General features: G+C 39.1%; 1 protein-coding gene across 2 annotated transcripts in view; it reads left to right on the forward strand.

The window, feature by feature from the left end:
* The window catches only part of LOC131074692 (DEAD-box ATP-dependent RNA helicase 37), a 140,098-nt gene that overhangs the window by 29,533 nt on the left and 94,765 nt on the right, over positions 1 to 15,800 (forward strand). For both annotated transcript variants that reach the window (XM_058011377.2, XM_058011376.2), the window contains exons 3-5: positions 13,028 to 13,270; positions 14,095 to 14,262; positions 14,466 to 14,579. In XM_058011377.2, the coding sequence (XP_057867360.1) occupies positions 13,028 to 13,270; positions 14,095 to 14,262; positions 14,466 to 14,579 (525 nt within the window). The remainder of the gene's footprint in view (positions 1 to 13,027; positions 13,271 to 14,094; positions 14,263 to 14,465; positions 14,580 to 15,800) is intronic.

The following is a 15,800-nucleotide window of genomic DNA, read 5'->3' on the forward strand; positions in this document are numbered from 1 at the left end:
GAAGGATGGACGTGTTTGGACTCTGGAAATGTGTTAGAGCTTTGAAAAAATGAAGGATTCTAGCTAAGAAGGTGAATTTCGCTCCTGACCCTTCCAAAGGGTCCAGAGCGAAATTCCTTGCAAGCCTATTCTTTTGACCTTGTTTTGGCTTAAGACCTTATCCCTTGGGTGAAGAATGATGTCTAGTTGTCTTCTAGAGTGGATTGGAGTTGAAGAAATGGAGAATCAAGCCAAGAATGAGATTTTCGCTCCTGACCCTTCCAAAGGGTCCAAAGCGAAAATCCTCCTAGACCTCATTTCTTTCCTTATTTGACTAAAATTTGATGTCCAAGGCATGATGAGAAGGAGAATGAACATGATCTTGCCTTTGAGTGTTTGGTAGCTATGAAACTGAAGGATTTTAGCCAAGAAAGGAAATTTCGCTCCTGACCCTTCCAAAGGGTCCAGAGTGAAATTCCTTACAAGCCTACTTTTTGACCTTTCTTAGGCTTAAAACCTTGTTCCTAGGGCGAAGAGAGATGAGATTTTACCTTGCAATGAAGTTTCAAGTTGAAAGAATGATGATTTTTGGTCAAGAATGAGATTTTCGCTCCTGACCCTTCCAAAGGGTCCAGAGCGAATTTTCTCAAAACCTATCTTTTCCCTCAAATTTATGCCAAGTCTAGTGTGGGTCAAGATTAGAGGTGTCTTTAGGCATGTCCTTGAATGGTCAATAATTATCAAGTTTGAAGGAATTGAGCCAAATGATGAAAATCGCTCCTGACCCTTCCAAAGGGTCCAGGGCGAAAATTCTTCAAACACCTATTTTCCCTTGCAAAATCAAGTCAAACTTGGGTTGGATGAGAGAAGAGAGTTGTTTCCTTGCCTTGTGAGGTGAATTCAAGATGAAATGATGGATGAACATGCTAGAAAACTTGAAAATCGCTCCTGACCCTTCCAAAGGGTCCAGGGCGAAATTGTGCAAAACCTATCTTTTCCCTCAATTTTATGCTAAATCTAGTGTGGATCAGGATCAAAGAAGGCCTTAGGAATGACTTTGACTTATCAATGATTATCAAATTTGAAGGAATTGAGCCAAAAAGTGATTTTCTCTCCTGACCCTTCCAAAGGGTCTAGAGCGAAAATCTTAAAACCACCTATTTTCCTTGCAAGTCTAGTCAAATGTTAGGTTTTCATGGCTTGGATGGGTGCGAGGAGACATGTTCTTGCCTTTTGAAGTTAATTGGTGTTGAAAAATGAAGGAAATTAGCCCAAACCAAGGATTTCGCTCCTGACCCTTCCAAAGGGTCCAGAGCGAAAATCTTAGGATCACCTACTTTCTTTGCAAGACAAGTCAAAATTTTGATTTTTATGGCCTAGTTGGGAGTGAGGCAATGTTTCCTTAGTCTTGGAGGTGAATTCAAGTCGAAATGATGGAGGAATGAGCCTAAAACAAGATTTTCGCTCCTGACCCTTACAAAGGGTCTAGAGCGAAAATCCTAAAACCCATCATTTTCTCCAAAATTTGTGCCAAGCCAAGCCTAGACCCAGGCAAGATAAGCCCTTAAGATTGCCCTTGAATGGATTTTGGCCACCAAAAATGTAGATTTTGAGCTAAGACAAGGATTTCGCTCTTGACCCTTCCAAAGGGTCCAGAGCAAAATCCTAGAGAGGTCCTGTCCTGTTGGTGTCTGTTTTATCATCTACCAAACATTAGGATAGGATACCCGAAGGTATTCTATCCTCTCTTGAAAAATCACTACTGATTCCAAGGTCTATATGTGCGAACAAGCGACTTTAGTGGAATAGCTTCTTGGGTAGTGTATGCTGAAATTTTCAAGGGGGACTTACGTTTGACAAGTATTCTTTTGAACTGCTAGACTTAGATGGATTTAGCAATTTAGGCTCTTCTTTCTTTTTTTTTTTTGGGTTTTCTGGGATTTAGACTTTCAAAAGAAAGGGAAAAAGAGATAGGGTTCAGGAAGGCTAATCTAATCCTACGAATTCTGGAGACGGTATCAACTGGATGCTTTCGAGAAACCAAACCTTGCTTCGCCACACTAGGGACAACTACACAAGGCCGGTGCAATCTTCAATGGGTTGTGCTTATGATCGAGATGTTGGGATGCACAGGGGATGGGCTCAGACTAACTTTGCACGGTAGAATGGAAATCATCCATTTACCAAAAGTATGAGCGGAAATACACCATCAATTGATACTTATCAAATCCTTCATTCAAATTAACAACAATGAAAGCAAATCTAAGTTATTTCTAACTAAGTGTTGAGGCAATTGAAACCATGCAAATCATTCAAATAACAGAGATTACAAAGCAGCGCACATGCAATATATTATTTGGAAATGACCTCAAGCAACAATACATCAAAAACCTCACCCTCTCCAAATGAGAGGAGGTAGCCTTATATAGTTCTCAAAAATAAATGAACGGTCGAGATCAAACAGTGATCAAGGGCCCAGATTGAAGGCTATAAACCCTAATTAGGGTTTCCCAAAACTAACTACCCTCGACCAATTACATTTGGGACACTTGTCCTTCTTGCTAAAAATAAATCTTTAATGAAAATAGAAGGTTGTTACATTGTGACGTGTACCCTTCTAGAAGCTTCTGGATGAGTCAGGTTCATTGAACTTGGACATGCTGACTTGGAGTAATCTGATTGGTCGAAAAGATGACGAGACACCATCTCAACATGTTGGATGTCTTCCTTGAATTCTTCAATTTGTGTCAAGAAATTGTCTAAGTATGGAAATTTGATTCTTTCTTGTCACCATTTAATTCTACTTGGGAGCTTGTATTTTTCAATTCCTTCCGAAGATGAAATCCTTCAAGAAGTTGGAAGTTTATTTAACTTTTCCATATTTTCACCAAGTCTGAGAACTTTTCTTTCTTGATGCCTTGAGATTCTTTCAAGTGCCTCGAATTTGGAGGAGAAATCTCTTCGCAAAGTATTTCTCATACTTAGCCAAATTTTGTCCCTTTCTATGCTCGGACGAACCTTGCTTGTGGTCCCGTTTTCAATTCTGAAATTGCCCCGAAACTCCATTTGTGTTTTCTGTGATGATCTTGCCTTCAGTTGCCAATTTATGTTGCGTGGGAGGAGGGTTAAAAAGCTCTAGGTAACCCCTTGCAAATATGAAATGATGGGATCAAGTTGTTCAGGCATTCGCTGTGATCATGTCCTTCTTCTCGATACCCTGACATGCCTTCAACATTTCCCATACTTAGCCAAATTTTGGCTATCTTCATGCCCGGATGAACCCTACCTGTGAACTCCAACTGCGATCTCTATGATGATCCCGCTTCTATTTCCTCTTTGAAGTATGCCCTTACTAGGCTCTTCCTCTGAAGTTTGGAGGCTCCCTTCCTTAGCTTGTCCAGCCAGGAATGATTAACGATGGCATCGTACTCCTCCAAGTGGTCCTGATACAGACTGTCTGCTTCGTCCTTAGCCTTATACACTGTGTTGTGATACTCCGGGATCCTGAAGGCCTCTCTGATGGCCTCATCACTGATGTTCGCCAGTATCCTCCCATCAGGTGCGATGATGTCCTTGCTGGTGGGGTTGTAATGCTTGGCACACTCAATCACTAGTTCATTACACTACATGGTGGGAAGGAAGCCAGCAGCATGTACAATACTGCTCTTCATCATCTTTCGCGCAATGATGGTAGGCACAAGGTTGTCCAGACCAAACATTCGCTTCTTGAACTCCCTCAAATTGATGTGTCTGCGGTTGGTGTCGCCGATGTTCTTCCATTTTGAAGTCATCCTTGACTCTGGAGGAGCATCTTTATCTACCTGGAACTTCATGGTGTCTAAGACCTGCAGATGAATGATGAAAACTTCAAGTTAGAAAATTTCTGCAAAATTTCGAAAAAAATAATGGGGCCGCGAAATGGCTAAGTGTTGGAAAATTTTCCATTTTTCACTCTCATACTTAGCCACAAAAATTGAATTTTCACCTCCAGACCTCAGCCTTGAGGCCGGTTGAAGTCACCATCAAGTGTTAAAACTTTCAAAAATTTTCATACTCAACCAAAAATTTTTTAATTTTTTTTTTCAAAAAATTTTGAAAAAATATTTCTTAAGTTCTTGAAAATATTCAGAAAAATTCATAAATCTGCGTTATGAATCTGATTTCACCTTCGAATGTGCAGAAACAGGGCTAGAAATCTTCTTGAAAATATTCAGAAATTTTCAGCGAAGGTTAAATAATCTTCTCACGCCTTGATTGTCCTCCAAAAATCTGCGAAAAATCTGGTCTAAAGCGATTATCCAACTTCCAAAAATGTCAAAATCCTTGTCGAGATGATCTTCGAACTGAACTTTTACCAAGCTTTCCTTAGTAATTTTGAAGTTGTTGATGTAATAATGAAGTTAAAAATGAAGTATCTGTAAGCAAGGTTAAATTCTCAAGTAGAAACCTTTAAAAAAAATACTTCTAATTTCATCTCCAGTTCTTTCGGAAAGTTTTTGGTCATGTTTCCAATTTTGAAAATATCTTCCAAAAGTTTCTATTTTGGTTTATAAGTTCGAAATATTAATTAATCCTCCAATATTCTTCTCTGGAAACTTTCTATTTTGGTTGAGGTTGGAAAATATCTAACAATCCATGAATTTCCCTTTTTAGAAACTTTCCATTTTGACTTTCAAGTATGAAATCCTTGTTAATCTTCCAATATTCCATTTTGAAAAACTTTATATTTTTGTCTTCGAATTCGAAATTTTAGATGAGTTTTCTATGACATCATATTGATTGTGTTTGACTTTTCAATGCCCTGGTGAAATTTTTAAATTTTGAATTTCCAATTTTCTTGAATTTTGGCGCACTTTTGGATATTTTCCAAGGTATGGCGGACTTTAGCTAGAGCTCCTCCTTGGCCTCCATTATGGTGAAAATTTGGCTAAGGCATTGGGGCGGACTTTGACCCATGTTCCCACATGACCTCCATCAAAGTGGGGCGGACTTTAGGCTTAGCTCCACCATGGTCTCTTCAAACATGGTGGACTTGGGAGTGAGCTCCTCCATGGCCTCCTTAATGGGCGGACTTTGGTGGCGGCTCCCATCTTGGGCGGACTTTGGTGGCCTCTCCCCTTGTGAAGATCTTGGGCGGACTTTGGAGGTGTCTCATCTTGGGCGGACTTTGGTGGTGTCCCCAACTTGGGCGGACTTCTATCATCTCTCCCACCTTGGGTGGACTTTGGAGACACCTCCTGATGGCTCTCTAACCTATGGCGGAGTTTTAGACTTGGCTTCTCATCACTTGGCATGCTTGGGCAGACTTTAGGCTTCACTCCCACCTTGAGCGGACTTTGGAGACACCTCCTAGGGCGGACTTTAGGTATCCCTCCTCTTGGGCGGACTTCAAGCATCTCTCCCATCTTGGCGGAGTTTTGGTCTACCTCCCAACATGGCGGACTTTTAGACATCTCCAACATGGGCGGACTTCTAGACCTTTGCTCTTCAAGGCGGACTTTTGGAGGCTCTCAAGAGGGCGGACTATATATGAAATATAACATTTAAGTATAAGTGGTTTCTTATACTTTAAGTTATATTTCATATATATTGTCAGGATGTTTGAGAGTGGTTTTGGGCCTCTAGGACTAATAATGCAAAATCTAGTTTTTGGAGGATTCTCCAATTTTCCAGACTTAGTCAAATTTCAGGATTAGGATGACATTCCAAACTTAGCCAAATTTCATGACATTTCAGGATTAGGATGATTTTTCGAGCTGATTATCCTTTGAAGGTGCCATGACCCCCTAAAATATAGGAACTTAGCTTTTTGGGTCAAAACTTGAAAATTTTGGATCGCGGTCGAAGCAGGTCAGTGGTACAAGCGTAAACCCTAGGTTTGCATCCCGAAAAAGCAAAAAAGCCTAAAATCTAGGGATTTAGCTTTTTTAGATCAAAACTTGGAATTTTCGAGTTCCGGTTGAAGCTGGTCAGTGGTACAAATGTAAACCCTATGTTTGCATCCCGAAAAAGCAAAAAGCCTAAAATCTAGGGATTTAGCTTTTTAGGTCAAAACTTGGAATTTTCGAGTTCAGGTCGAAGTTGGTCAGTGGTACAAGTGTAAACCCTAGGTTTGCATCCCGAAAAAGCAAAAAGCCTAAAATCTAGGGATTTAGCTTTTTTAGGTCAAAACTTGGAATTTTCGAGTTTCGGTCGAAGCTAGTCAGTGGTACAAGTGTAAACCTTAGGTTTGCATCCCGAAAAAGTAAAAAGCCTAAAATCTAGGGATTTAGCTTTTTTAGGTCAAAACTTAGAATTTTCGAGTTTTGGTCGAAGCTGGTCAGTGGTACAAGTGTAAACCCTAGGTTTGCATCCCGAAAAAGCAAAAAGCAGACATCCCTAAAAAATAGGAAAAACTTTTTAAAAATAGCCATACCGGGGATCGGGCTGAAAATGCCAAAAACGAAACTTCTTAAAAAATAGGAAAAAGCAAAAAAGCAAACTTTCTAAAAATAGAAAGTTGTCCAAATTCATCCAAATCAATTGCGATCTTCGTCCTTTGGCCTCTCTAAGCACTCTGGTGGTGTTCACACTTCGGAATCACATAACTTGCAAAAACTAACTTTCAATCATCAGGGCCTGAAATGCTTGAACTGGACAAGGCTTGGTGAAACTGCAGCAAAAGGTCATAGGATACTAACAAAACCCCAGAAAGCAGGAAAAGAGAGGGTTCCCATTTGCAATGGGGCGATGTGTGAAAAAGGTCACAACATTTAGCGCCAACCCGAATAAATGTTCCTGAACATTCCTAAGATAAAACCCATTTCAAACTTAGAACCAAAAATTAATTATAGCTAACTTACCCGCCGGCTCATTGGGCATTCAAAAAGGAAAGAGGAATCCTAAACTGCATCAAGATCTTTCATCCTTAAATTATAAGTGTGTGCAAATGTGTTCTTTCCTGTCTCATAAGACCATTATGACTCTTCGGTTCCATCATGGCAAGTTGCATAATTTAAGTGCTTTGCCTTAATTCCAAAAGCATCCTTGGATAAAGCCTCGCTGCCAGCGAGCATCCATAGCCCCGGCGAGGTTATCTCTATAATCTCACGGAGATTGCTCTACTTTCGGCGATTTATACTTTGATTTGAGGGATACACCTATAGAGATTTCCGCACACCCAAAAGCCAAGTATTTTGATTTTCTTTCTTTTTCTTTCTTTTATTCTTTCTTTTTTTTTTACATATTTCGACACTTCGGCTTGCAAGCAATGAAGCTTACCATGGGCTTGAGCATTATAGTGGCGCTGAAGTAAGACTTTTGATGAATTTATTTATGTTTTCTTGCCATAACTTCCCTTTGGGAGACCAAAATGACTCTGAGAATTCTTTAAGTATATAAGATATAATGACTGAAAGACTCAGTGTCGAGATACAATTGATGATTCCCTTTCTAGTCAAATGCTCATCCTAACTTTGAGATACTTTAGAAACAATTAATCTAAAATTCAAAAGCTCTTCACAAATATTCATCAAAGGAATACCCCAAACATAACTTAGCGAGGTCAAGCCAATGTGTGTGTGTGTTAAGCAACATCACCCTTTCACCAATGGGAATCCTCCTTTATTACTAAACTAAAACATGCGGAAGTAGGCGAAAGAAAAACAACTAAGCTTAACAAAAGCAAACTATTCTGAAAAAAAAAAGGACAACTAAACTAAACACACAAAACAAAAGAAACCTACTCAAACTAAAAAAAATAAAATTAAGCGAACCACACTCAAAAGACCTAAGTATATACAACTCCTAGCATGTTTTCTCAGGACGTGTAGTAGCAACAAAGCAGCAGTCACAGTCTGAAGTTTTGCAAACTTATCTTTAAACTCGGAAAAATATTCTTTCACAGTACAAATTTGAAACTCAAGCAAAACTTCGGGAAAGATTAGTAACTGGGGTAATTCATCCAGACCATGATTAATCCATAAACAAGTTGTCTTTCCTGAATCTCTATAATCAAAATGATATTCTTTGTAGTCAATAGTAGGGAAAGATACAACCTGGTGGTCTTCATTTGCAGAAAGGAAATCTTGCTCATCATTCACTGATTCATCAGGAGGTCGAAGTTGATGGTGAACCATACCACTTGCATCTGAAATATGCATATCAACGTCACGTTCCAAACTGGGTGGAGTGCGGCGGGGATTAGATTCAAAAGGGAATTCGGAAATTTGGAATACTTCATGTGTTGGCCCCTTTTGAATCCCTAACACTGGATTGAGCCCCAACCCAAATTGTTCATCATCTTCTGCCTCTGTTACCATTACTTGTTCACCAGGTAGCGTTCCATTTGCTTCGATTTCATCTAGCAAGTCCTCCATAACTGTGAACATTGGATCAAGCGCCGACCCGAATTGCACTTCATATTCTGCTTCCATCTTGGTAGCCCATTGATCATCAAATATTCCATCTTGTCTTAAGCTGCGAATTTTCCCTTTAAGGCCTTCCGGGGATCAAGCAAATGTTGTCAAGTTGAGAGATAGATCCAATTGAGGGATTCAAGGGGAGACAAAGTGAGAAGAAAGGAATTGAGTGAGGGAAGACAAGCTAAGAATGAATTTCGCTCTTGACCCTTCCAAAGGGTCCAGAGCGAAATTCTTCAAATCAACTATTTTTTCCCTTGTATGAGGCCAAGACTTTGATTCTTAGGGCATGGTTGAGGATGGAAGGATGTTATTTAGCCTTGCAAGATAGATTGGAGTGAAGAAGATGAAGGATCAAGCTTAAAACTTGAATTTCGCTCCTGACCCTTCCAAAGGGTCCAGGGCGAAATTCATAAAATGTCCTTTTCCTTCAAGATTGAGCTAAGCCAAAACGGTGATCAAGGCAAATTGGACCTAAAGATGGCCATAGGCATGTGTTTCAATAGGTTTTGAGTCCAAGAGGTAAGGATTTTGAGCTAAAGAGTGGATTTCGCTCCTGACCCTTCCAAAGGGTCCAGAGCGAAATTCCCAAAATCACCTAGTTTGCCCATGAGGAAGGTCAAGTTGTGGATTCCTAGCCTTTGGTGAGGAGAAGGATAGTGTATGAAGGCATTTTGGAGTAGAGACATGGTGGAATTTGTCCAAAAATGCAAAATTCGCTCCTGACCCTTCCAGAGGGTCCAGGGCGAAATTCTTATAGGGCCTGTCCTTGGAAAGAGTCTTGAACTAACTTCATTTTAATATCTTTTGTTGATGATTTAAGGTGTGAAATACTATGTTGAAATGAATTTATTATGTCCTTAATCATCTTTTGATTTGTTTTTGTAGATGAAAGAAGATCAAGCCAAGACAAGGACGACCTTCTCCAGTCCAGCATCAACAAGGACGGCCTTCTCCAGTCCAACATCAACAAGGACGACCTTCTCCGGTCCAGCATCATCAGGGACGACATCTTCCAGTCCAGCATTTGAAGGAAAGGTACACCATCCATCCTGCACATCAAAGACAAAGGATGTTAAAGCAAGGGTTCATTGAAGAAGCAGACAGTTCTAGAAGAGTTAACTAAAGTTAGCTTCTCAGCATCATCAAATTGAATATCTACCAAGTTGCAAGTGTCAGACAAGGTGGCATCCCAGTCATCACTCCTCATGTCGGATTGGTCCACCCCAGCGTGTCCAGATTCAATGTACCTGGCTCATCAAAATGGCACAAACTTCGATGTACCTACCTTGGTTATCCATTGGTCGATTATTCCAGAGAAGACATGTGTCCAAATAATGCAATTATTTCATTGGTTAGAATTGAGTTTGTTGTAACAAACCCTAATTAGGGTTTTCATTGTAAAATCTTGGCCATTGATCTCAAGTTGATCTGAGCCATTGAATTGTATTGAGGGCACTATATAAGCCCTGGCTCCTCATTTGTAATGGCTAATGGTTAGCTAATAGACAATAGGGAGAAAATAGTTGATAGTCGGTGAATAGGTAGTAGAATAGCAGATAGAATAGCAATTAGAGTAGACTAGGAAGAGAAGACAAGACATTGTTGCCTTAATTGTAAAGGCTTCTTTTTCATTGAAGATATGGTGTCGTTTCGTTGCAATATGCATGGTCTCTTGTTGAATCTTCATTTTAGACGATAGATAATTAAATTGAATGAAAGAAGTCGTTGAATGCACCTGTGTGGAATCCGTATAATCCATACCACTAACCTCTTACTGATTGTAAGTGCGCTCTGCGTGGTCAACTGGCATAAAATGAGCTTAATCTCAAGTCGTCACACGTCTATTGTTCATGCATTAACTTGAATGATGATCAGTATCTGATGGTGTCCGATTTGAATATATTTGAAGCATCCCCCAGAAGATTGCACTGAGTTGGTGTTGAATTGTTCAACTTGATGGTGAGACCCAGCCCAGTAGGACTCCACCTAGTCGTTCATCCATCTTCTCGCATTCTAGGTAGTAGAGTAGATGTCCTGAACCCTGCATCTTTTGTCATTTGTTTGTCTTCTAGTTAGTTAATAGGACCTGTGATTCCAGCAAATCAGACGTTTAGGTCGTCAAGTGTAAGTCCCCTTGCGATTCCAGCAAAATCACATCATACCACAGAGAGCTTATCCACATGTAGAGATCCTAGATAACAGAACCTTGGAGTTACTCCGACTGATCCTTCAGCGAGATCTTCAGCAGTCGGGAACTTTGTTCAAGAGAGGATAAGATATTTTGGTATTTTATTCTGTGTTTGCATGTGCATAAAAAACACATCAACAGATAGGTGACGTAGTGGGTTCATAAAGGTAGCAAGGGATAAGGTAAAGATGGTAGGTGGAGGTGATAAGGAAGGTGTTGGGAAATAGGGAGGCATAAGGGATAAAGGGGTGTAGGCTAGTATAGGATCGGGTTATGGAGGGTGGAAAGGAAGGTGTGTTAGGATAGGTTTGGGGTAGTGGAAGGGTAAGCTAAGGGAAATAAGGGGGTAAGGAATGTGAGATGAGGGTTAGAGGGTGTAATAAATGGAAGTTGGGAGGTATAAGAGGTGGAAGATAGGTATGAAGTGGGGGTGATGGAAGGTAGTAAGAAGGATAAGGGATGAAAGGAAGAAAGGGTGCAGGGATGGGAAGTTGGGAAGTGGGAGGAAAGGAAGAATGGTGAAAGGAAGGAAGGGATAGATGATGTAGGTGAGGTAGTAATGGTAGGTGAAGGGTGAGGGAAGTAGAAATGGAAGGGGGGAAATGAGGGGAGATGGAAGCATGTGCTAAGGGAAGGAAGAGGGAAGTGAAAGGAAGGGTAGATGGAGGATGGGAGAAGGTGAAGTGGAAGGGATGAATGTCAAAGGAAGGATGAGAGGAAAGAAGGTGAAGAAAAGATGGAAGGAAATGGAAGTGGAAAGGGAGATGGAAAGGGGAGTGATCGGGCTTGTGCACCCATTGGCAGTGTTGGGAGAGGCAGGTCAGAGGCTTAGGAGGGCAAAGGAAGTATTGTCAATGCCCTGGTTGGACAAAGGAAGTGGTGGCAATGAAAGGAGATCTTCATGCCTTAGCCACATTTAGCATTTCATTTCCATTAAAGCAAGCAAAAGATGAAGATAATCGTGAATCATTCACTTCCTAAGCCATGAAAACTGACTGACCTCACTTAATCTAGAGAGAGAGACTTGATTTGATTAGCTTTTGACCACTTAAGATACTACACCTCTTCCAAATGAAAGGCTAATAGCTAAAAAACTCCACAACCATCCTAGAAAGCAGAAAAAAAGTAGGGGTCCCCATTTGCAATGGGGCGATGTGTGAAAACGTCACAACACTGTCTTCACTATTATATCTTCTGTATGTTTACTTGGTTCCTTGATAGGAAAATCGTGAAGTCTTATGAATAAGACAATTTTCCATAATGTCTCTCATGTTACAAATATACAACTACCTACTTGAACTATGTTCCATTTGTTGTTTTCCTAACTACTAGCTAATTGAAAGTGTTTCAAGGCTGCCACTCTTGATCACATAAGTGTTTAATTGCTTCTTATTGTAAGGTTAAAGATGGGGACATCACACAACTGCCCTGAATGAACCTTTTAAAGCCTGTCCTATGTATAAACATGGATTTAATATCACACAATTGATTAGTACTAATATTTACGTATGCAATGCATTTCACTTCTGAGCATGATAGTATTATGCACATAGAGAGGAGAGAATATATGTGTAATCTTATGTTGCATGAGTTCTGAAATGATGTTTTTGTGATGGTAGAACCAGAACTGATTTGATTTACTATTATAATTACATAGCTGGTTAAAAATTGGTAACCACAAAGTAAAAAACAAGCGAAACAGCTTGGTAGTACAAATTTATCTACTCTATCAATTGACAGGGCTTCTCTCCTACATTTTGGTTTTGTTTTGGGAGGTTCTTTAAAATAAAGTTGAATTGGAGATTGAAAGGATTTTTTATTACAACTTAGATGTTTCCTATGAGTGCTTCGGAATTTCCTGAACTAAATTTGCCATTTGTTAACACATTTTGGTCACCTTCTTATAGCTTATAAATTAATAATGGTTACTTAATATGTCACTCTGTACGGAACTAGAGCTTTGAATGTTCCCACCTAATGGATCCCTAGAGAGTGCATCCTAAATTTTCTCACTAGTTGTGCTAGCAGGTTTCTGCAATTATATGGGCACGACACATCTCGTCTTCTACCTGCTACAGTTTTTTAGGTATCTCCCTCTAGAACTATAACTAAACATTTGGGAGAGAAACTAGTAGATTACCAACAATTTCTATCGTATTGTGGCATCTCTTAAGCCCACCCTTTTTGGTAAACTCAAACAGAAGTTGCTCACAAACTGTGCCTGCTTTTATTTTTCTTTATACAGATGCTACTGTTTCTTTTCTATTGTTTTGGAAATTTCTAATTCCATGGGTTCATCACAGCCTCCAAAAAATTGGAGAGAAGTAGATGTTCCTTGTAGTGGACTAAATCTGGTTAACAAATTTGTTTTTAAATGTTATCAGTTACAGTGTTGATCTCGACTTTAGAAACTTCTACTTTCAGTAGGTCCATTAATTGATTGGAACATGCTATACAGATCCGTGAATTGGAGAGGGGGGTTGATATTGTGGTTGCAACTCCTGGACGTCTTGGAGATCTTCTTGAAAAGGGCAGATTATCATTATCCATGGTGCAGTTCTTGGCTCTAGATGAGGCAGATCGCATGCTCGATATGGGTTTTGAGCCACAAATTCGTAAAATTGTTCAACAAACAGATATGCCTTGTCCAGGCCAAAGGCAGACAATGCTTTTCAGTGCCACTTTTCCTAGGGAGATACAGGTACTTCTATATAATTTATTCCAACACATTCTTGAATTTGGTTAAAATGAAGCAGTTCAAGGCAAGCCTTTACTTGTGGATGTGATGATATTGTTAAATGTAGACGCTCTTGATACGTTATTGGTGTCAATTTGTATGCATAGTTTTAGATAATTAAATATGGAACACAGTTGATAATTGATAATTCAATGTCAATTGCCAAATGTTAAATATAAATAAAAATGGTTTATATTAATGCAACAGCACATGGACAATCAATATAAACCATCATATTGTTCTTCATTGAGACCATTGACATCATCAACTGGCTCATAAGAACCATAAGGGGTGCAAGTGCCACTTCTGCTTGCTGCCTTTTGTTGTGTATTGTTAATGACTTTAAAAAATCAGCTTTTAGGAGTCCATTTTTAAGATTTTAACCTTTTTCATTAAAATGTTGTTTTTTTGGTTTTTTGGGTGGGATCTCCATGGGTTCACCTAGGTCCCCTGGGTCTGTGGGTTCAGCTCCAGTATGTTAGAGTGTATCTGGGGGTCAAATCCACACATCCAGGGCATAAGCTTGGCTAAACATTGGCTGGGATCTATTCCTGGTCCAAACTAGGCTGAGTTTGGCTGGGGCTCTTATTGGACCTCGTAATAGGGATTAATAGTCTTCATATTAAAAACATGTGCTTTATTCTGCTTCATATCTGATGACCATTAAAATTCTTACTGTAATCAAATGGGGGCTATGTGCTAGAATTATTTACTATTGGATTTTAAACTCTTTTGAATAATTTGTGGGGGTTCAGTTTTTTCAAACATCATAATCTACTTTATGGCAGGGGTTGGCAGGGGATTTTCTATTGAATTATATATTTTTAGCTGTTGGAAGAGTTGGTTCCAGTACAGATCTGATTGTGCAGAGAGTAGAGTTTGTTCCAGATAATGATAAGCGAAGCTATCTAATGGATCTTCTTCATGCTCAAAAAGCCGAGGGAACTCATGGGAGGGTAGGTACAGTCAATATTGTAGCTGTTATTACTTAGAGCAACAAGTAGATCATATAATATTCTTGATGCTGAAGCCTAATAATTTCACTTGGTCAAATGTTCTATTTTCCTGTTCAAGCAGAGTGCTTTTTAAAATCTGACATTTGTTGAACTTGCGTTTTTTTTTTGATTTATTGAATAAAATGATGCTTCATGGAACACAGCAAGCATTGACCCTAGTGTTTGTGGAGACAAAAAGGGGAGCCGACTCATTGGAATATTGGCTATCATCCAACAATTTTCCTGCAACAAGTATCCATGGAGATAGATCTCAACAGGTTGGCTGATATCTCAATCTTTGTTGTTGATCTGTCAGAATCATATTTCTCATTTATTATGTTTGGAAGTCATTTTGTTTTGATCATTTCTATTATTTCTTCACAACTCTTCTTTGTGTGAGTAGTAGAGTCTTATTGATCTCATTTGCTATTGTTTATAGTGTGGAAACATTACGTTCCAATTGTCTATTATTGCATACAATATTGTTTTCTATAAATGATTTTCAGAACCGTTGTTATAATTTATCAAAGTGAATTTGTGTGCATTTCTTCTACAACACTACCTGCCACGTTCTATGTATTTTCTTTTAAGGAATTTCTGGCATGTTGTTAGGTTGCAGTTGTTGCTTTCCTGTAAGCAATATCTTGTTTGGATCCAGATAGATGGTGGTTTCCTCAGAGCAAGAACAATATGGATCCAGCTGATGGTTTTTCTAAGAAATGCCCTTTTTATAGTGCTCCTTCAGAAAATGCTTTATCCATTCGAATTTAAAAAAAAAGTTATTTACATAAATTTTGACATTCATGTCCTTCCATTTGATACATTTTCTTGCACACTGTTTCATTCTCACCATTTGAAGGGCTCTTAGATCCTTCTATGTTGAAAGGGGCAGAGTTATATATTGAATACACAGTGCCTGGTTTATGTTTCAAATGTTTAATTCTGCAACTTAGGCATTCTGTAAAATGTGTATTTGTTCTGGATATGCAAAGAATATTTGCCTCAATCTTTGGAGGTTGTTTTTACGAACCACTCAATTTAATTGGATTCATAAGTGATTTAGAGATAAGGTTCAAATTAGAGATGAACTATGGAAAAGGATGCTAATTAGTATAGCCTTTCTATTTGGTGGAAGAAATATTCTGCAATGCATTGTGTGCCATATAACAATGGATTCCATGTATTGTAGCATATATTTGAATTTTCAAGTATTTGATTACAAAATACTCTTGGTATAAACCTTAATTTTATTCTTCCTTGGAGGTACACAATTCTCTTTTTGTCCTTTATTCATTTCTTAATTGATCTTTACCTGGTATCAAAGCCACTGACCTAGTTTTTATCCTTTGCTTGTGGCTCGCACGGTCCCTTCTAAAGAGGTTTGCAATTTATGACATTCAGACATGGAGTATATGAGTCTGAAGAAGGCTTTCCTCTTTCAACAAGAGAGTGTGTAGAACATGGTTTCAATAATTTATGGAGTTAAGATTTGAAGTTCT

Source organism: Cryptomeria japonica, chromosome 4 (assembly GCF_030272615.1).
Source record: "Cryptomeria japonica chromosome 4, Sugi_1.0, whole genome shotgun sequence".
NCBI classification, from domain to species: domain Eukaryota; kingdom Viridiplantae; phylum Streptophyta; class Pinopsida; order Cupressales; family Cupressaceae; genus Cryptomeria; species Cryptomeria japonica.